Here is a 23,049-nt window from a genome sequence, read left to right on the forward strand (position 1 = left end):
GAATAGGGTCGTGCCCAGTGCTTACAAGAGAGGCCATACAGGCAGAAATGGAATACCAGACTAAGAGATTTTGCCTCTGTAACCTTACTATGTTTAGCATTATAGTACCGCATAAAGCTAAGCTAGTAAAAGGTTATTGAATAACTATGCAAAAAGTCCGTTCTTGAATGAATTGCAAATGATGTTCAGAGTTCACTGCCACATTTAAATCGTCATCATTTTAAGTCAACTTTAACAAAATCCTTAAAGGGGTTGTCCACTACTCAGGTCCACTACTCAGACAACTCTTCTCAATCACTATGTCCACTCGCTTATAAAATAATAACACCTATACTCACCTCCTGTGCCAGCGTTGCTCCGCCGGTGTTGGCACTAGTGAAGAGCAAGCATGCTTGTTACTCCAGATTTACAAGCATGCTCGGGTGTTTTCCGAGTATCTTCAGCGTGCCCGGGTGTTATGTTTTAGTCACTCTATGCTCATGATTTGCGACTATTTGACAGATTTAATACATGTGAGGAATGCCTGTTTCTTAGGCATCCCTCACATATATTAAAGCTGTCAAACAGTCGCAAATCATGAGCACGGAGTGACTAAACCATAACACCCGAGCACTCTGAAGATACTTGGCGAGCACCTGAGCATGCTCGTCAAAAGGGTTAACAGAACATACTCGTTCATCACTAGTTGGCACTGGATCTCCATTGGATTTCGAGACCTATGTCATGAGGCAAACCCTTCATCCAATCAGCACTGGTTTTACTCTCCCCACCATTTGACAAATCAAACATTCGGAACAAGTCAAAGAGCAGCTGGAGCTTTCACTTCCTCTTGATGTCTGATTTTTTGCAGGAGAGGAGAGTGAAGCTAGCGCTGATTGGTTGCAGGGATCACGTAACATGAAAATGTCAAGCAAGCCCCGGGAGAAACAGTGTCAACACCTCTGGAACGGCACAGGAGGTGTTATTATTTTATCAAGGGAGGAACATAGTGATTGAGAAGGGTTTGTTCTCTTTCGATCTCTCAAATATTCAGCTGCTGGCAACTTACAAGTTAAATCTGACATTTTGACAAATTGTGAAAACTCGCATTACCCATCTACTTGAGAAATTATTGATTTTCACAGTCGCTAAAGTCTTTTCTACTACCGGTGGGGGCTTCACATCAACACTGCAGTCTATCAGTGGACATTACCTGGATGCAGCGCTCCTGTTGATCCCAATATATTGGTGGGTTGTAGCAATGAGTATTGAGGAGCGGTGCTGGTAAGAGATGAGTATCATTTTTTTTAATTATGGCCCATTAGTGGACAACTCTTTTAGGCCACGGTCCCACTATCAGTATTCGGTCAGTATTTTTCTCAGGTGTTGGAGGCAAAACCAGGTGAGGAACAATCAGAGAAAAGGTCTAATAGAAACAAGTCACCAATTCTGCATTTATCACCCACTCCTGGTTTTGGCTCCCACTCCTGAGAAAAAATACTGACCGAATACTGACCAAATACGGATTGTGGGGCTGTGGCTTTAAGGTAATAATTCATACGCTATTGTAGTGGAAATGGGTTTAATAAAACCTGTAATAAGTGTGAAGGAATTATATACTATTATATTAGTGATGCTTTAAGGTCACATTGAACAAAGAAATGTCATGAAAGATACACAGTCTTTAGTTGAGATCCTTACATTTGCATCAGTCCAATTTTTGGAAAAACAACATTTAATTGGTAACCTATGTTACAAATTCATTGCAAAATATTTATTAAAATGCAAAAAAACTTAGATTGCATAAGGGTGAAATAACACTTCCATTTAATAGGAAATTGTAGGGCGAGCTGCAGCTGAGGCTCATACATTCTTCCATTCACAGCAGACTCCCAATTATATGTGGGACAAACAAAAGCACAATTGAGATGTGCCGTCCATAATAGATTTATCTATTTATTTCACATAAACAGCAAACATTTCGAGTAAATTGCCAACGCTTACAAAAAAACTAGTGCATTGCCCTCCACAGTTAGGTTACTCCATTGTGTCCTTAATGCTAGGCTGCACATGTTGATGCAGAAAATTAAAATCTAGCCATGTGAATGGGGAATGAATGTCTGCAACATGTCTGCTTCCTTGAGTTATTATTAACATCTTTACATGAAGCATGCGTTCCACTGTCACACTTATGTCACATCCAATCTGTTTCTAAAACCTGCCGATTGTTCATCTGGAAAAGTGAACAGATGTCCGCAGTCCTGTGCCCCCGTGTAGAGTATTCACCTCTAGTCTCATACCCACAGGCACGGTAAGGCTCTCCTGCCACTCATGCCAGGTTCAGAAGAGCATATTTTACATATATGTGCTGTCCGGGTCAAAATCAGATAGTAAACAGCCCAAAGATGTTAAATTGGGCTGTTCCAATGAGGGTCAGTGTAAAAATGTTCTCATCTATTAAAGTCTATGGGGAGGGGGGGACTAAAAAATAATGGAAACTGTATTTGGTCTTGTACATTTTTTTAACTGTTGGTGTATAAAAATGGATACAACAAAATAGACATATGGAAATCACATGGACGGCATAAGGATGACAATATGGATGAAAATCATCTATCATTTTTTGGATGCAAAATTGACAATTTTACATATACTCATCAAACACCAGCCTAAAGCAGAAATCAGATGGCCATGTATCATGGTCCAAGTACTAACCTCAGTGCACGGACTGGTCATGGGTCTTCTTACCCGAACTCGACAGTCCCATATATGCCTATGAAGCTAAGGTGGGTCAGAAGACCAGCAGCCAGTCCGTGCATCATGGTTCATACTAAGAACTAGAGAGAGATGAGCAGATCAGGCAAAATTCGAATTTGCACATTTTTCTCAGGAAAATTATTATATTCTGGGGTTTCTCCGGACCTCATAGCATATTGAAATTAATATGTAAAAAATAGAAAAAAATATTTATACTCACCTCCCTGGTCACATCTCCGTCCCCCAGTTCCTCACCATCCTTGTCACATATTTTGGCCACCGCCACTCCCGCTGACATCCCCAAGTCTCTCATGCTGAGCAGGAAGTTCTGGCTCTGATAAGTCTCTGGAGGGAACTGTGGAAGCGCTCGAAAGTTCACAATGTCATGACGACACAACTTGTGCCACAACCTTGTGTATGCATGCGCAGAACCATCATGGGTGTCCTCAAAGCCAAAAGTCCCGGGTCAGTATGAGAGACCTGGGTGAGATCGGAAGATGCAATGAGAACCGGACAGGTGATGGTGAGGAGTGAAGGGCCTGGAAGGTGAGTGGTAAAGGTGAGTATAAGGATTTTTTTAACCTTTTGATGGTCCTTTACGGTTCATAAATATAGCGGCCAGTGGTTGCCATTTTTCTGAATCCGTGCAGAAGCTAATTACAAAATATCTGCATTTTGACGAATGTGGTTTTTTTTTGTAAGAGTGGAGAAGAATTCAATTCCCCTCGACTTTACTTGCTTTTCTCGACTTAGAACATGATAAACAGACGTTCCAATTCTGCCTCATGCAGTAACGTAAAGGGATTTTCCCACAAACAAAAGTTCATTTTAATCAATAGATCTTGGAATGATAATAAGTTCCACAATTGAATGTATTTAAATAAAATGTTCCTGTGCTGAGATAATCTTATAAATGTGCCCCTGCTATGTACTGTGTAATGGCGATGTCTGACCGTACAGGAACATGGTCTGATCATACCACAGCTCCTGGGCAGGGAAGGAAGCAAAGGAGTATACAGACAGGACAGCATGGGATCACAGCTGATTCTTTCTTTGAAGTAAAACATTGTTTAAAAACAGACAGGGAAATGCTTTATCTCATAAAAAGAATCAGCTGTGATCCTGTGCTGTAATGTCTGTATACTCTTTTCCTTCCTCCTCTGCCCAGGAGCTGTGATCCCATGCTGTCCAGTCTGTATACTCTTTTCCTTCCTCCCCTGCCCAGGAGCTGTGGTATGATCAGACCATGTTCCTGCACGCTGAGGCACAGCTATTACACAGTAAACAGCAGGGGCACATTTATAAGATTATCTCAGCACAGGAACATTTTATTTAAACACATCTAATTGTGGAAATTATTATTCCAAGATCAATTGATTAAAAAGAACTTTCGTTCGTGGGAAAACCTCTTTAAACCAGCAATCTCAAATACATTTTTTTTAATTACTATATTGTATTCTTCAATACAAACTGCCTAGAGGGAAGAAAGTAACCCTTGTGAAAAGAATACAATATTGCCATATACATCACTAAGCTGGATTTCTTAAACTAGACAGATATGGCCAGGCTTAGGGCTACAATCATTTATGCGAGAACACTTTATTTTTCAATAGGAAGTGTATGGAGTCTGTCTTGGAAAAATGATTTGTCTTCTTTATTTCTGTAATGGGTGCGGGTCTCTTTACCAATCAAAACTTCGGACACGCGAAAACTTTTTCTGAAATGACAATGACAGCAGCAGCCACTCACTTGACGGCTGGGGGCATACGCAGAAGAAGAAATGTTAGGGTCCTATAAAATAAGGAATGTAAACAGTTGTAGTAATGTGAGTTTGCATTTATTAAATGACCACTTTGTCTGCCATAACAGAGCCAGTATTACCATCATGTCCACAAAGTTGTAAAGCAGGGACTTGTGAAATATTTGGAGTTGATATAAAAACAAATATCTCTAGGACAATGTCTGCAGAACATGATGGCTCTTTATTTATTTGCTCACTTATATAGCGCCATTAATCCCACAGCGCTTTACAGACATCATCGCTGTCCCAATTGGGACTCACAATCTAGATTTCCTATCAATATGTCTTTGGAGTGTGGAAGGAAACCGGAGAACCCGGAGGAAACATGGAAGAACATCCTTGTAGATGTTGTCCTTGGTAGGATTTGAACCCCGGACACCCGTGCTACAAAGTTGCAGGGCTAACTACTTAACCACCATGTTCCTGTAGGTGACTTAATATAATAATAATAATAAATGTTGTTAATAGCTAAAATATATTTTTTCTGCTGCAGAAGTGATGGCATATTGCTAGGATAGCCCTTACTTCGTTGGTTACGAGCTTGCATATTTTGCCCAAAATATTGACCAATACCTCGTGCAATTTATACATCTTTTTCATCTTTTTTGTTTCACATTTTTCATCTTTTATAGGGTATAGCCAGACCCTTTAGTGGTGGCTGGGGGCACTTGAGGTGCCTGCCTTTGTGGGGTGCATCTACATAGTGCTGGGCAGCCCACTTGACCTAATAGTATGGACATCACTCATAGAGGGTGTAACGGGTCTGGGAGGCGGAACCTCTGAGCTACTATACAAGGGGGCGGTCCTTGTAAGGGAGCGGGTGGCGACCAGGGTAGACGGGCAGGCAGTCACAGCAGGTGACTGGGACAGACTCTGAATGAACGGACAGGAGGTCACGGCAAGTGACCGGGGCAGTCTCTGGATGAACGGGCAGGAGGTCACGGCAAGTGACTGGGGCAGTCTCTGGATGAACGGGCAGGAGGTCACGGCAAGTGACCGGGGCAGTCTCTGGATGAACGGGCAGGAGGTCACGGCAAGTGACCGGGGCAGTCTCTGGATGAGCGGGCAGGAGGTCACGGCAAGTGACCGGGGCAGTCTCTGGGTAAAGGATTGGTACGACCTGTGGCGGCAGATGATAGACGTGAGCTCCCAGGTGAGCAGGCGAGAGTCTCTGGATAATCGGGTGGTCACAGCATGTGATGGCGGAGCCTCCAGGAAGATCAACAGACAGGTAGCAGATGGGCGCTCCCAGGTGAGCGGGCAAGAGTCTCTGGAATAGCAGGTGGTCACAGCACGTGACGGCGGAGCCTCCAGGAAGGCTAGCAGGCAGGTAGCAGATCTGCGCTCCCAGGTGAGCGGGCAAGCTGGTCCATAGACAGACTGACAGGAGTAGGAAGGCAGACCGTCGGACCTCAGGCTAGCAAGCAGGTAGCAGGAATATCAGGCAGGAAACAGACAGCAAACTGGCAGGACTCTGGCAGGAATCAGGCAGGTAACTGGCAACGGGACCTGAGGGCTGAAGCAGAGTAGTGAACAGTGCAACAACATTGCTCGGGCACCTCCATTTTGGAGGAGGTGCCTTATATATGGTGAAGTCTTCCGGCCATTGGCCGGGGACTCCTTAGGACGGCGCGCGCGGCCCCTTTAAGAGGGAGGGAGCGCGCGCGCGCGCGCCCTAAGCACAGTGGTCGGGAAGGAGCGCGCGCTGCCAGCAGAGCGGGCGGAGGACGCCGGGCTCGGAGCAGAGAGGTGAGGGGAACAGCGTCCCTGCCTAGCAGAGGGCAGGGACGCCGACGCTACAGTACCCCCCCCTTTAGGCCCCCCCTTTTTTAGGCCAGACAGAAATTTAGCAAGGATGAGAGGGGCATGGATGTTCTCCCGGGGCTCCCACGTTCTCTCTTCAGGACCAAACCCCTTCCAATCTACTAAAAAAAAGGTCTTCCCTCTTACCCTTTTGGTGGCCAGAATGTTCTCTACCTCAAATTCGTTTTCAGCGGAAAACGGAGCAGGAGGCGTGCCTGTAGACTTGGAAAAAGAGTTAAGTACCACAGGTTTGAGGAGAGATACATGGAAGGAGTTAGGGATCCGCAAGTTGGCCGGGAGTTTCAATTTATAGGCCACCGGGTTGATCTGACTGATGACCTCCAGAGGACCGATGAACCGAGGCCCTAACTTATAGGAAGGAATCTTGAGCCGGACATACTTGGACGAGAGCCAGACCTTATCCCCTGGACGGAATTGAGGAGGATCCAGACGTTTTTTGTCAGCACGTCTTTTCATACGCTCGGATGACAGAAGGAGTGCGGACCGGGTACTCTCCCATGTGGAGGAAAATTTGTTAACAAGAGATTCCGCAGCCGGATTGTCCACCGAGGTGGAGACAGGAAACGGGATCCGAGGATGCTGACCGAAGACTACAAAAAACGGGGATTTGGAGGAAGATTCGCTCTCGTGATTGTTGTACGAGAATTCGGCCCATGGCAGGAGATCCACCCAGTCAGAATGGTGGGCATTAACGAAGTGCCGGAGGTAACAGGTCAGGATCTGATTGATCCGCTCCACTTGACCATTAGACTGTGGGTGGTAAGCGGAGGAGAAGTCCAGGGTGACGTCTAGCAATTTACAAGTGGCTCTCCAGAAACGAGAAGTGAACTGTACCCCACGATCCGACACGATGTGACGGGGCAGGCCATGAAGACGGAAGATGTGGCGGATAAAGTCTTTAGCCAGCTCGGGTGCAGACGGGAGGCCTGGCAGGGGAATGAAGTGAGCCATCTTGGAAAAGCGGTCAGCGACCACCCAAATGACCGTACAACCAGCAGAGACGGGAAGATCAGTTATGAAGTCCATCGCTATATGCTGCCAGGGGGCAGCAGGTACTGGCAGAGGAAGAAGGCGACCGGCTGGCAGGTGTCTCGGAACTTTGTTGCGGGCACAGGACACACAGGCAGAAACAAAGTCTATTACATCCTTGCGCAGGTTAGGCCACCAGTAGTGCCGGGAAATAAGCTGGAGGGTCTTTTTCTGACCGGCGTGGCCAGCTAGTTTAGACAAATGACCCCAGTGTAGGATCTTCTCCCGATCAGGTACCGATACGAACGTCTTACCGGGAGGGAGACGATTTAGACTCACGGGAGCCACCTGCATTACTCTGGCGGGATCGATGATATGTTTAGGTTCTTCCTCGAGATCAGATACCAGAAAGGATCGGGACAAGGGGTCTGCTTTGATGTTCTTGTCAGCCGGGCGAAAATGTAGAACAAAATCAAAGCGAGCAAAAAACAAGGACCACCGGGCTTGGCGCGGATTAAGTCTCTGGGCATGCTGGAGATAAGCCAAGTTCTTGTGGTCAGTGTAAATTATTACCGGATGAAGAGCCCCCTCGAGTAGGTAACGCCACTCCTCCAATGCCAGCTTGATGGCCAATAACTCTCGGTCTCCTATGGAATAATTGCGCTCAGAAGAGGAGAAGAGTTTGGAGAAGAAGCCGCAAGTTACCATCCTCCCGGAAGAAGATTTTTGAGTAAGTACAGCTCCGGCTCCAGAGGAGGAGGCGTCAACCTCCAGAAAGAACTGCTTGTTGCCGTCCGGACGATGCAGCACCGGGGCGGAAGAGAAGGCCTGTTTTAAGGAAAGAAAGGCCTCCTCTGCTTCGGGCAGCCACTCTTTGGGATTAGTACCCTTACGGGTGAGCACGGAAATTGGGGCAGTCCGGGAAGAGAAGTGCGGTATGAAGAGGCGGTAGTAGTTGGCGAAGCCCAGGAACCGCTGAATGGCCTTCAACCCCTCCGGTCGGGGCCATTTCTCGATGGCAGACAGTTTCTCTGGATCCATTCGTAGGCCAGTCTGAGAAATAATGTAGCCCAAAAACGGAAGCGAGGTCTGCTCAAAGAGGCACTTCTCATATTTAGCGAAGAGGTGGTTCTGCCTGAGCCTGAGCAGGACCTGACGAACGTCCCTCCGGTGAGTCTGGAGATCCGGAGAGAAGACCAAGATGTCGTCCAGGTACACCACAACGCAGGAGTAGAGAAGGTCCCGGAAGATGTCATTGACCAACTCTTGAAAGACGGCAGGAGCGTTAAAGAGACCAAAGGGCATTACCAGATATTCATAGTGGCCGTCCCGGGTGTTGAATGCAGTCTTCCATTCATCCCCTTGACGGATACGGACCAGGTTGTACGCCCCACGGAGGTCCAGTTTGGTGAAGACTCTAGCCCCCTCAGGCGATCAAATAATTCTGGAATGAGCGGAAGGGGGTACTTATTCTTCACCGTGATCTGGTTAAGGCCTCTATAGTCTATACAGGGACGGAGAGAGCCGTCCTTCTTTTTTACGAAGAAGAAGCCTGCTCCCGCCGGGGAGGTAGATTTCCGGATGAATCCCCTGGCCAAATTCTCCTCAATATATTCGGACATCGACCGGGTCTCAGCAGCGGACAATGGGTAAATACGCCCACGGGGAGGAGTAGTACCGGGTAACAGGTCGATAGGACAGTCGTATGGTCTATGAGGGGGTAATGTCTCTGCCTCCTTTTTATTAAAGACATCAGCAAATGACCAATAGGGAATCGGAAGTCCAGGTAGATTAGTTGGGGTAGGAGAAGGACGGACGGGATGAACAGGAACCAAACAAGTCTTATGACAGTCCTGTCCCCAGCGAAGGACTTCTCCGGTCTGCCAGTCAAGCACGGGTGCATGTCTCTGGAGCCAAGGTAGACCTAGTAAGAGGGCGTGAGAGAGTCCAGGCAGAACATGAAAAGAGATGCTCTCAGACTGCAGCATTCCCACCTGCAGAGTTACGGATTCGGTGATGAGTTGGATGGGACGTGGTAAGAGGCCCCCATCCACAGCAGCGACAGATAATGGTACAGCCAGAGGTTTGGTGGGAATGCGGTATTTCTCTACCAGGGACTGTGAGATAAGATTCCCGGCCGCTCCAGAGTCAAGTTGGGCTAGTTCGAAATAACGATTCTCCCCGCAGATAATAGAGACTGACAGTAGCAGAGATGGAGAGGATTTATTCTTGTCTAGGTTGACCTCTCTGAGCGAACCTAGTCACAGGCGTTTCCCGACCTCTCCGGGCAGGTACGGATCCGGTGCTCCTTACTGCCACAGTAGAAGCAGCTCCCTTCGGCACGGCGTAAGTCCTGACGGGTTTTGACCATCTTGGTCTGGTCGACCTGCATAGGCTCAGGAGAGTGTACCTGGGGAGAGACGGATTTCTGAAAAGTAGGAGCTAGACGTGGAAACCTCCTCTCACGGGTGACCTCTTTGGCACGCTCCTGGAACCGTAGGTCAATCCGGGTGGCAAGAGTTATTAGGTCATAGAGAGTGGTAGGAATGTCCCGACCGGCAAGTTCATCTTTAATACGGCCGGACAGACCCTCCCAGAAGACGGATACCAGAGCGTCGTTATCCCAGGCCAGCTCCGAGGCAAGGGTACGGAACCGTATGGCATATTGGCCCACGGTGAGACTTTCCTGACGGAGGCGTAGCAGAGATGATGCGGATGAGGTCTTCCGTCCGGGTTCGTCGAAGATTTTCCGGAAAGCCATGAGAAAGGCAGGCAAGTCGGACACCAGGGGGTCTCCTCTCTCCCATAGAGGATTTAGCCAGGCCAGGGCCTCCCCGGTGAGATGGGACATGATGAAGGCAATTTTGGCCCGGTCAGAGATAAACTGGTGGGACAGGAGTTCAAAGTGCAGGGTGCACTGATTTATGAGGCCCCGAGCCTGGGCGGAGTCGCCTCCGAAGCGAGGAGGTGCAGAAAGCCGGGGTCCGGGGTAGGATACCATGGTATTGGTGGGCAGCGGAGCTGCCGGGTTGCGAGTCATGGCACTGGCGGTGGTTGCTGGTGGAGCAGTCAGAGTGTCCAGGCGAGAATTGACATTCCGCAGGTGACCCAGGATGGACTCCTGTTGGGACCTCTGACGGGACAGTTCATGACAGAGGTCCGAGAGCGAGGGAGCTTGGGTGCCACCGGGTTCCATGGCCCGAGCAAACTGTAACGGGTCTGGGAGGCGGAACCTCTGAGCTACTATACAAGGGGGCGGTCCTTGTAAGGGAGCGGGTGGCGACCAGGGTAGACGGGCAGGCAGTCACAGCAGGTGACTGGGACAGTCTCTGAATGAACGGACAGGAGGTCACGGCAAGTGACCGGGGCAGTCTCTGGATGAACGGGCAGGAGGTCACGGCAAGTGACCGGGGCAGTCTCTGGATGAATGGGCAGGAGGTCACGGCAAGTGACCGGGGCAGTCTCTGGATGAACGGGCAGGAGGTCACGGCAAGTGACCGGGGCAGTCTCTGGATGAGCGGGCAGGAGGTCACGGCAAGTGACCAGGGCAGTCTCTGGGTAAAGGATTGGTACGACCTGTGGCGGCAGATGATAGACGTGAGCTCCCAGGTGAGCAGGCGAGAGTCTCTGGATAATCGGGTGGTCACAGCATGTGACGGCGGAGCCTCCAGGAAGATCAACAGACAGGTAGCAGATGGGCGCTCCCAGGTGAGCGGGCAAGAGTCTCTGGAATAGCAGGTGGTCACAGCACGTGACGGCGGAGCCTCCAGGAAGGCTAGCAGGCAGGTAGCAGATGTGCGCTCCCAGGTGAGCGGGCAAGCTGGTCCATAGACAGACTGACAGGAGTAGGAAGGCAGACCGTCGGACCTCAGGCTAGCAAGCAGGTAGCAGGAATATCAGGCAGGAAACAGACAGCAAACTGGCAGGACTCTGGCAGGAATCAGGCAGGTAACTGGCAACGGGACCTGAGGGCTGAAACAGAGTAGTGAACAGTGCAACAACATTGCTCGGGCACCTCCATTTTGGAGGAGGTGCCTTATATATGGTGAAGTCCTCCGGCCATTGGCCGGGGACTACTTAGGACGGCGCGCGCGGCCCCTTTAAGAGGGAGGGAGCGCGCGCGCCCTAAGCACAGTGGCCGGGAAGGAGCGCGCGCTGCCAGCAGAGCGGGCGGAGGACGCCGGGCTCGGAGCAGAGAGGTGAGGGGAACAGCGTCCCTGCCTAACAGAGGGCAGGGACGCCGACGCTACAGAGGGGCCCACTGATGCCAGCACCAATTTCACCAGAATGTACATCCTTGGACGTACAGTCAGCTGAAATGTACTGCGGCGCAGAGAGCCACCGGCTCCTTGCATTGTAATACACGAGCTCAGCCAAATGGAGGCTGGCAGCAGACGTTAGCTTGCCAGTGTCTGGCAGTGCATGGCAGTGACGTCATGCACTGCCTGTGCCGCCACGCTGAAGCAGCTGGCGGCTGCTTCCAATTCTGTGTGATGTACCTTATATGCTATAGAATGCCACATTGTAAAGGGGGCACTCCCTGGAAGACTGTCGGGGCAGTGGACATCCCCCTACCTGCATAATGTGGCTATGAAGTGTAGCTGGCTCCAGTGGAGCGGACTGAACACTAAACCTACGTCAGTGTGGTACACTGCCGTGTTATGTGTGATATTTATTATTATTTATTTACTCGCTTATATAGCGCCATTAATTCCCAGCACTTTACAGTCGATGGCATCACTGTCCCCATTGGGACTCACAATCTAAGCTCCCTATCAGGATGTCTTTGGAGTGTGGGAGGAAATTGGGGAACGCAGTGGAAACCCACACAAACAAGGGAAGAATATAATTACTCCTTCCAGATGTTGTCCTTGGTAGGATTCAGGACCCCAGCGAGGTAAAGCATCCAAGCATGACTTATTTGTAGAGACAGTCCCTCTAAAGTCACTCATGAGGATTGCTGTCTGTATCCACCCAGGTAAGGCAGCCATAGTCTCTGTTATTACCAGCAGGCCCTGTGATCACATAACTAGATATACGGTAGTGCGCTGTTTAGACAGGGGTAAGCCAAGCCTAAGTATTGGCTGTGTGTTGGCTGGAGGAGATAGTGTAGACAGAGCGAGAAAGTCTGTTGGTGAAGCAGTGACCTGAAAAGAATTCTCTGTGCCTGCCAGCATTATTCGCTGCAGAGGCAGCGCTCCTGTGTATCAGTCCGTGCGCTCACATCTCCAATGCAGCTCACTGTATCCTGAGCTAGGTGGCTGCGGGCCAAGGTACTTGTACTGATGGTGGGTGGAAGCCTCATCGTAGTCTCTATTTTTATTTGAGCAGCTGGAATCAGCAGTCTGGGACTAGAGATTGAGTAGGGCACCATGGTGGCTCAGTGGTTAGCACTGTTGCTGAGCATCACTGGGATCCTGGGATGAAATGCCACCAAGGACAACATCTGAAAGGAGTTTGTATGTTCTCCCTGTGTTTGCGTGGGTTTCCTCCGGGTTCTTCGGTTTCCTCCCACACTCCAAAGACATTCTGATAGGGAATGTAGATTGTGAGCCCCAATGGGGACAGTGATGATGAGGTCTGTAAAGCGTGGTGGAATTAATGGCGCTATATCAGTGAGTAAAACAAATTAATGATATTATGTAGTATTATGTGCATGGAGGATGCCGGGATTGAGGTCTGTGAGGTGCAGACTGGGAAGAGGCAGAGAAATGTCGCTTTGGCAAGTTCTCAAGTACGTCCTAATAACAAGAACATATTTTGCTATTTCTGCTGATGCTGAGGACCCGCTGTGTATAGAGAACCTTGGAAATTTGCATTTGAAGGAACAAAGTGAAGTAATGAATTACCCTGGCATACTAAATAACCTGACTTGGTGTTCTTGACATTTTCTGAAAAGGTTCACGTTAAGATTTTCAAAAAAGAGTTAAAATTGAATATGCAAAACTTCATTATTATCATCCCCCCCTTGATATTTTATATGTGAATTATATAAGGGGGTAGTTCATAGTTCCAGTAATAAGGGGTTAGTGTACTTAATATGCTAACTTTCATGATGTTTACTAAGGGGGCGTGGTCACAGAATAATAACACAGAACAGCGTGAGGACACGCCCCCAAGGAATCCCTTGAGCCACACCCCCTTAGTAAGGACTAGACAAACTACCATATTGGATATACTAAATATAAAGGCTCGGATCTCCCAAACCACATTTCAGCTTTTAAAAAAAATAAAAATGGAATGCTAAGAAGAGCAGTGTGAATATAATAAAAGCTAAAGCTGGAGACTTTTAACCTAGTTTGAGGTCACCTTTAAGAACAGGACACCTGGGTAAGACTCGCCTTATGATATACATGATAATACATAATTAATTGTGTGATAAAGTACAATTACAGCAGTCAGCTCCCTACAGTAGAATACTACTAATTCTATTAATCCTTTCCCTTCCAATATGGACACTACGTTCTGCCATGTAAAGACGGTGACATGCATTCATATTGTAATCTGTGAATGATTCACCGGGGCCAGCACTCATGCATGTCACCAGCTCCTTGGTCGCTGGGAAAATGAACACAGTACATATTTTCTTTGCTAGTTTTAGCAGATTTCCAGCCCTTCCTCCCCTACTTTCATACAAAGAAAGTGAATCAAGAGTCTTTGCAGTTTGCAATTGACATCTCCGGCTCGGTGCAGTCACGACGAGTTCCTTTCAGCTATTTGGGAACAAACTGTGAGGTGTTGGAGAGATGTAATATGTTTAATGCTCTCCTGCTGTTACCGCGCTCTACTCTTGCTGCTCTTCTCTTAATACCTTATAGATTTTCTAAAACAAGTATAATTTGAATATGGTCAAAACATCAACTGGGGACATGGTTCTGCTAATGCCTGATCTGCCGGGCTGTGTGTTCTACTTGGTAGGAATGTTATTGCTTCTCACAAGTCCCAAAAGACTGATAAGGGTAATAGCTATCTTAAAGTAATTGCCAATGTTTGTAATAGTAAACAATAAACTTTTCATAATTTTTACTTCCATGACCAATATCAGAGATGGGCAGATCGTTTGGCGGCGCTCTGGCCCATCGGACAGGTCAATAATCTCTGGCCACTGGACGAAAGGCTAGCAAATCTCTTACCTTCCAGGATCTCTGACATGGTTTTCATTAGCCAGCATGTTACACAGATGAAGATGATTGCTGCGCTGGGTATCCTGGAAGGTAAGAGATTCGCCAGCCTCTAATTCAATGGCCAGACATTACTGACCTGTATGATGGACCAGAGTCCTGAAAATCGGTCCACTCAACACTAATCATGATTACTCTTCACTGGATCATTTATTTGTCCCAACAGAATTGCAAGCATCAATCATATTTTATGATCTAATAATTGGTATTAAATAGTAGGAAAAGGCCTTACAATGGGAAGGGCAAAAGAAAAAGTGATGCTGGTTCATTGCAAATAAGTATTCCAAAAGTAATTTTGTCACGGCTCCACCTCTCAGTGTGTCTGGGATGCAGTTACTTACAGCTCAGCCGTCCAATCTGGTACAGGGGCGTTCTGGAGCTGTCAGTACTGTGATTGACAGCTCGACCATCCAATCTGGTACAGGTGCATGCTGAAGCTGTCAGTGTGTTGATTGACAGCTCGACTGTCCAATCTGAGACTGGGAAGCACTGGCTATCTCCAGGTGTTCATTATTCCAGGTGATTGCCAGGCTACTTAACTGGGCTGTTTCTGGCAGACCTCTGCCAGACGTACATTCAGGTAGTGTGTGGTTCGTTCTCTGTGCCTTGTGTTCTGTGAATTGATCTTTTGTTGCCTAACCTTGGACCTTGTTCTGACCATCCATCTGTTTAACCCCCTCTGCTCTGATCCGCTATCCTCCTGGTATTCTGACCAACGGAACGTTACCTGACTACACCTTTGTCTCTTCCCTCTGTTCATGACGTACCCTCCTGGCTTTTGACTTCGGACTAGCTGATTATTCAGAAAAGTGACTCAGCATCACAGATGTTATATTTTTATGTATCAGGACATAATTAAAAAATATCTGGTCCTTAGAAGGTCTTAAAATTAGGTAAATATAACCTTAGGCTAATAACAACACATTACAAACTACAATGTGTCATTGTTTATTTAAGGAAAAAAAAAGTCAAAATCCAGAAACAGTATGTGAAAAATGTAAGTATGCCCTTTCTGCTTCCTTAATAATCAAGAGGGTAAGTAGAAACTAGGTGCTGCTAATAAAATATCCATGATCAATTGTTCATTAACATGCATATAAACAATTTGAAGTCCATCATTCTACAGTAAGAAAGATTATTCACAATTGCAAAATAGTCAAGACAGTTGACAATGTTCAGAGAAATTGCAGAAGATCCAAGAGCTTCAGCTCAGAGTCTAAAGGCCTCAGTCATCTTGTCAAGTTCATGTTAATACAATTTGAAAAAGACTTAATAAGTATGGCTAGTTTAAATGAGTTGCCAGGAGAAAGCCTTTGCTTTCTGAAAAAGAACATGACAGCATTGCTAAAGTTTGCAAAGCTGCATCTGAACAAATCACAAAACTTCTGGAACAATGTTCTTAGCATAGACGAGATCAAAGTTGAGAGGATTGACCATAATGCCCTTCGCTACATTTAATAAAAATCAAACACAGCATATCAGCACAAACATACCAACTATCAAGCACAGTGTTGGTGGGGTGATAATTTGGGCTTGTTTTGTAGCTAGAGGACCAGGGCACCTTGAGTAGACCATGAACTCCTCTGTATACGAAAGTATTTTAGAGTCAAACTGGCCATATCTCCAAACGTTAAACCTTGGCCAAAACTGGGTCATGCAATAGGACAATGATCCCAAGCACAAAAGCAAATCTACATCAGAATGGCTGAAAAAGAAAAGTATCAAGATGTTGTGCTGGCACAGACAAAGTCCAGACCTCAACCCAATTTAAATGCCTCAGATCTTAGGGCAGCTGTACATACTGAAAACAAATGCCCACAAACCTCAATGAACTTAAAGGGAATCTAACACCAGGTTTGGGGTGAGACCATGACTAAGGCATGCTAACCAAAACGCGTTGTTTTTTTCTGTAGTGCTGCACTGTGTCATGCTGATATGTTGGAATTTTAATATGCTTAAAAAATGTGAAGTTTTATCCTTTTCTTCTACATGATTATATCTGCCTGGACTAGGACGGCTCTGTGCAATGTGTCCTGCTGACAAGGTGCTTCAGATTGCGGTGAGATGACTCTCCCTTGTTCCCTCTCTCTCGTTCATGATTATGTCACCAGGTTTGTCCCATATGAGGTAAGGCCACCACCTCTTGGCCCTGATATGCAGCATTCTAATATGCTGTATATGCCCCCAATCTGACCTGCAAGACAAGAAAAACACCTTTTATTATACCCACCTACTGGGCGGCCCGGTCCAATGGGCGTCACAGTCTTGGTCCCGTGCCTCCTCTCTTCTGGCGTTGCCATCTACCTTCTGTGCTTTGTGTGGATGACGCATCCTACGTCATTCATTCAGTGTCCTCGGCATCGCGCTACTTCACAGGTGTACTTCTCTGCCCTGACTAGGGAAGAGTAAAGTACTGCAGTGCACATGCACCGGGGCTTTTCCTGAGCATACAAACTGCCGTGCATTGCTCTGCCCTCAACAGGGCAGAGAGTAGTACACCTGTGCAGAAGCACAATGCCAGAGACATTATGTGGATTACGTAGGACGAGTCATCCACACGAAGCACAGAAGGAGGAGGCACCGGTCCAAGACAGCGACGCCTATTGGACTTGACCGCCCCGTAGGTGAGTATAATAAAAGGTGTTTTTCTTGACTTACATACCAGATTTTGGGCATATTTTCATCCAAAGGAACTGAGAGGGAAGCAGCCGCTGATTTGCTGAAGGGGTTGTATGACATAACCATCATGAGAGTACTGGGAGAGGAGGAGCCGACATCGCTGGAACAGCGCTTGCACCAGAGGTGAGTATAGCTGTCATTATTTTACATGGGGGAACTATGGTGATTTAGAAGAGGTTCTCTGAGTAGTGGACAACCCCCTAAACCCTGTTTTGTCCTAGTGCAGACAGAGAAAAGCAGTGAGAAGGGCTTCTGCTGTAGCCAGTTGTCTTACAGCCAGACAGAGTGAAGGAGGAGATTGATGTTATATTTAGTCACCTGTTCTCATTATAGGAAAGATTAAAAAAAACAAAAGGATTCCAGCTGTAACCAAAAGTGATCTAATCACTGACACATTTTTATTTTGACAATAGTGTCTGAGTGTTTTATGTCCGTTATGTAATGACTCACCTGTTTAGGTAGACCCTCTTCTCTGTGTATTGTCCTTGGCCATGGCTGGGATCGTCATATGGTTCGTTGATGATCACTTCCACCCCTTCTCCGTCTGAACTTTGTTCATGGCTGTGCTTGCTGATCATGTACAGCTGTCCAATCCTGTACTACAAAGAGAAGAGACATGTCACAATGTAAGCTAGTCATGGCACAACCAGATTTATAGGTTTCAGCAATGCCCTTTATAGCACAAGACCTGATTTGGCACGCATTGGTGGAAAAGTTTCCATTTTTCTTCCATATTTCAAATTACGTACTTAATCTGAAATCAACGCAGAACAACATGTTATAACAGGTGGGAATCTGGGGCATACTAACTTGTTAGACCTCGCATTGCTCATAGGCAGAGAATCACAGGCAGAGGAAAGCGTGGGAAGTACTGACATCGCTCTCTTGTCCAGACAAGCAGCATTAGTTCCCACTGACTTCAGTATTGCTAGAAAAGTCAAGCCTGGTAGAAAAACAATGGGGTGAGCGAACTAGTTACAGGGTTTCCCTACCATATAATTAAGCTTTTTTTTCATGAGTATACTGCAATAATCTAAATCTACAGAGCTGCAGGAAAATCACAGCTTCCTCGCCCACTGCTGCTCTTTCTTTTAAAAGAAAGGTTCATTTATTGCATTGTTAATAACCTTTACCCATTATAGGGAAGGTGTGGAGCACAGAATACATAAAAATGGGGAATTAAAGCAACACTGAACATAAAATGAAAATCACCAAAAAAAAGGTCACAAAGACATCAAAACATAAATTGCTGGATTATACTGAACATTAAATGACTAGTTTGAGTGAGAAATAATAATTACTTCCATATATGTGAACATTTCTAGGACGTTCATTTCACATCATTATTACTTTACATAGAAATTGCATACCTCAAAAATGTAATCCGGAAAAAGGAAACATTACAGCAAAAATGGTTCCAAGGGGTAATTTTTCTCCTTGTGGAGAGTGACATGTCAAGCCAGACATACCAAGGTGAGGAGACTATTAAAGGAGTTGTCCACTACTTTCACACTGATAACCTATAGGATAGGGCATCAATGTATGATCCTGCATGCGGCACCCCCGCCGATCAGCTGTTATCGGTGCCGGAGGCAGCGGCCGCCGGTGGCCGGAAGTCCTTACCTGTGGTGCTTGGCCATCCATCTGTAGTGGCCACCGCGGGGTACTACACATAAGCCTCCCATTGAATTGAATAGGAGGAGGATATGCAGTAATAAGCGCCGGCCACTACAACTTGACGGCCAAGCACCACAGGTAAGGACTTCCGGCCACCGGCGGCGGCACAAATAGCAGCTGACAGGAGGGGGTGCTGGGTGCGGGACCCCGGCCGATCATACATTGATGCCCTATCACCAATGTGAAAGTAGTGGACAACTGCTTTAAGTCTTGCAATGCTCCTCAGCAAAAATGGTGACGAGTGTGCCAATATCATAACTTGTGTCCAGGCTTGGACTGGCCCACAGGAGAATAGTATAATCCTCCGGTGGGCCACTGTGCAAGAGTGGGTCGCCATCCTCTTATATGAGCAGTACTTTTAACAATACACTTGATTCACTATATATAATATTTATTATTATTATTATTATTATGTATTATAGCGCCATTTATTCCATGGCACTTTACATGTGTATGGACAGCACGGTAGCTCAGTGGTTAGCACTTCAGCCTTGCAGCACTGGGGTCCTGGGTTCAAATCCCACCAAGGACAACATCTGCAAGGAGCTTATATGTTCTCTCTGTGTTTGCGTGGGTTTCCCCCGGGTAATCCGCTTTCCTCCCACACTCCAAAGACATACTAATAGGGAATTTAGATTATGATCCCCAATGGGGACAGTGGAGATAATGTCTGTAAAGTGCTGTGGAATTAATGGCGCTATATAACTGAGTAAATTAAATAAATGTAAAAAAGGGGTATGCATAGCAAACAACAAGTACAATAATTTGAACAAAAACAAGACACTGACTGGCACAGCAGGAGAGAGGACCCTGCCTGTGAGGGCTCACAGTCTACAAGGGATGGATGAGGATACAGTAGAAGAGGGCAGAGCTGGTCATGTGGTGCCAAGAAATTATAACATCTACATGACAATGTAGCAAATCAGGGATGTTCACGGGCAGAGCCAATTTTTTGGTGCGAACAAGCCGGAACCCCGAACACAAACCCGAATTTGAAATTCCGAACAAATTCGCTCAACACTAGTAGAGAGTTCCAAAGTAGGGGGGATGCACGGGAGAAATCTTGTATGCGATTGTGGGAAGAGGAGATAAGAGGGGAGTAGAGAAGGAAATCTTGTGAGGATCGGAGGTTGCGTGCAGGTAGGTACCGGGAGGCTAGATCACAGATGTATGGAGGAGACAGGTTGTTGATGGCTTTCTGTTATGTTCTGCTACCAGAGCTAAGGAAAGAGAGGAGATCTGTCCCTACGATAGAACTCAGCTGAATCCCTACGATGTAACAGGGAACCTGATCCTGCGATCAGACCTGCTAAAGTCCTAAGCTAGTCTCTACGGAGACCTATAGATGTGGGGAAGGAATCCCTACAAGTACTAAGGACTGGGAGGAATATGGGACACCTCCTAACAGAAATAGTAGCAGACAGACGAACAAACAAAATATATAGAACATAGAGGTCCGTAGACCAAGCAAACTAACAGAGAAAGATACAGAGCACAGGCTAGCTAGAAAGTAGTTATACAATGAAGTCCAGCAAAGCCAGAAGGGCGGAGCAGGATTAAATAGGCCAACAAGGTCATGTGACCAGCAAAGGAAAAAACCTAAGAGCAAGGTTCTAACAGTACCCCCCCTTCTAAGAGGATCCTCCGGATTCCCTAGGACCAGGCTTATCAGGAAATCTCCTGTGAAACGCTCTGATAAGTCTGGACGCGGAAACATCATCAGACCTCACCCAAGAGTTATCCTCGGGTCCGAAACCTTTCCAGGCCACAAGATACTGCAAACTACCTCTATACCGTCTAGAGTTAAGGATGCGAGAAATTTCATATTCCCCATCCTCCACCACTGGAGGAACAGAGGCAGAGGCGTCACCATCCGACACAACAGCTTTTTTTAACAGAGAGACATGAAATACCGGATTAATTCTCCAGGAGGTAGGAACCTCCAACCTAACAGCAGATTGGTTGACAACCTGAAGCACCTTAAAGGGCCCTACAAACTTGGGACCCAATTTCTTAGAAGGAATCCTCAACCGCAGATTCCTAGAGGACAACCAAACCATGTCACCAACAGCGAACAAAACCTCCTGTCGTTTCCTATCAAAGTAGTCTTTAGATTTTCTGTTGGCCTCCTGAAGATTACCACGCACATCCGTCCAAACTCTCTCCAAATCACCGGAAAAATTCTCCTCCTCAGGCACGGCAGATCCCAACTTGGAGAACGACCCAAACGACGGATGTCTCCCAGAACAACAAAAAAAAGGCGAACAACCAGCAGAAGAAGATGTATGATTGTTCAGAGCAAATTCAGCAAGTGGCAGAAACTCAGACCACCCCTCTTGATTGTCTGCCACAAAACAATGCAAGAACTGCTCAACATCCTGGTTTTTCCTTTCTGTCTGGCCATTAGATTCAGGATGATATCCAGACGAGAACGATAAATGAACTCCCAACCTGTCACAAAAGGCACGCCAAAAACGAGCCACGAACTGAGGACCCCTATCAGAAACAATGTCAGTAGGAACGCCATGAAGTCTGACAATTTCCTTGACAAAGGCCTTAGCGAGAGTTTTAGCGCAGGGCAGTTTGACAAAGGGAACCAAGTGACACATCTTGCTAAAACGGTCCACGACCACCCAGATGACTGTAAAACCCTCAGAGGGGGGAAGGTCAGTTATAAAGTCCATAGCCAAATGTGTCCAAGGAGCACTGGGAACCTCCAAAGGACAAAGCAACCCCGCAGCAGGAGTATGTGAGGACTTAGATCTAGCACATATAGTACATTGACGCACCCACTTAATGACTTCCTTCTGCCATCCAGGCCACCAAAAACTGCGACCCACCAGTCTCTTGGTCTCAGAGATTGCGGGATGACCTGCCAACCGAGATTCGTGACACTCAACAAATAAATCTCTCCTAAAGGTCCCAGGCACAAACAACCTCCCATGGGGAGTGTTAGATGGGGCATTCTCTTGTGCTTTAAGAATCTCATCTTCCAAAACGGAGTCCAAAGCAGCTATCACAACACCTTCTTGTAAAATGTTCTCCTCTTTCTCAGCACCGACTATGGGAGAAAAACTGCGAGACAAGGCATCCGCCTTGACATTCTTAGTACCAGGGATGTAAGTAACGGAGAAATTAAACCGCGAGAAAAACAGTGCCCACCTAGCCTGACGGGCATTCAGGCGCTTGGCAGCATCAAGATATATCAGATTTTTATGATCTGTAAGAACCTGAACGGGAAATTCCGAACCTTCCAAGAAGTGACGCCAGTGTTCAAATGCGAGTTTAATAGCCAATAATTCCCGATTACCAATATCGTAATTCAGTTCAGTCTCCGAAAATTTTTTTGAAAAAAAGGCACAGGGATGTAATCTATCCCCGTTATCCTGAGACAATACTGCGCCAACCCCCACAGAGGAAGCATCAACCTCAACCAAAAACGGCTTAGTCACATCAGGCTGCATAAGGATGGGAGCAGAGGTGAACCTCTCCTTGAGATACACAAAAGCTTCAATGGCCTCAGAAGACCACTGAACCGCATCAGCACCTTTCCTGGTGAGATCGGTCAGAGGTTTGACAATACTAGAAAAATTTTTTATGAATTTTCTGTAATAATTGGCGAAACCTAAAAACCTCTGTATCGATTTCAAACCAATAGGCCTAGGCCATTCCTGTACAGCTTGAACTTTAACCGGGTCCATCTCAAAACCTTCACTGGAGATAATATAGCCCAAAAAACGAATTCTCTGTACAGCGAACTCACATTTCTCCAGCTTAGCAAAAAGCGAATTGTCCATTAATAACTGTAATACCTCACGTACGCTCCGCCAATGAGACTCCAGATCCGGCGAATAAATCAAAATGTCATCCAAATACACAACCACATTTTTGCCGATCAAAGGTCTCAGGATGTCATTAATAAGATTCTGAAAAAATGCAGGAGCATTAGTAAGACCAAAGGGCATAACCAGATTCTCAAAATGACCCACAGGAGTGTTAAAAGCAGTCTTCCATTCATCACCCTCCTTCATGCGCAACAGATTGTATGCCCCCTTAAGGTCAATTTTAGAGAACCACTTGGCCCCCATTAACTGGTTAAACAGATCAGGAATCAATGGCAGTGGGTAAGGATTGCGTACAGTAATTTTGTTAATCTCACGAAAATCCAGACAAGGACGTAAA

At 46.7% G+C, this 23,049-nt stretch overlaps 1 protein-coding gene across 1 annotated transcript in view; it reads right to left on the reverse strand.

Moving 5' to 3' along the window:
- The window catches only part of LOC141172272 (cytoplasmic phosphatidylinositol transfer protein 1-like), a 199,627-nt gene that overhangs the window by 101,177 nt on the left and 75,401 nt on the right, over positions 1–23,049 (reverse strand). The window contains exon 2 of the mRNA XM_073656288.1: positions 17,641–17,789. Coding sequence (XP_073512389.1) covers positions 17,641–17,789 — 149 coding nt within the window. The remainder of the gene's footprint in view (positions 1–17,640; positions 17,790–23,049) is intronic.

Source organism: Phyllobates terribilis, unplaced genomic scaffold (assembly GCF_046119375.1).
Source record: "Phyllobates terribilis strain yellow unplaced genomic scaffold, ASM4611937v1 Scaffold_12__6_contigs__length_324123572, whole genome shotgun sequence".
Classification (NCBI taxonomy): Eukaryota; Metazoa; Chordata; class Amphibia; order Anura; family Dendrobatidae; genus Phyllobates; species Phyllobates terribilis.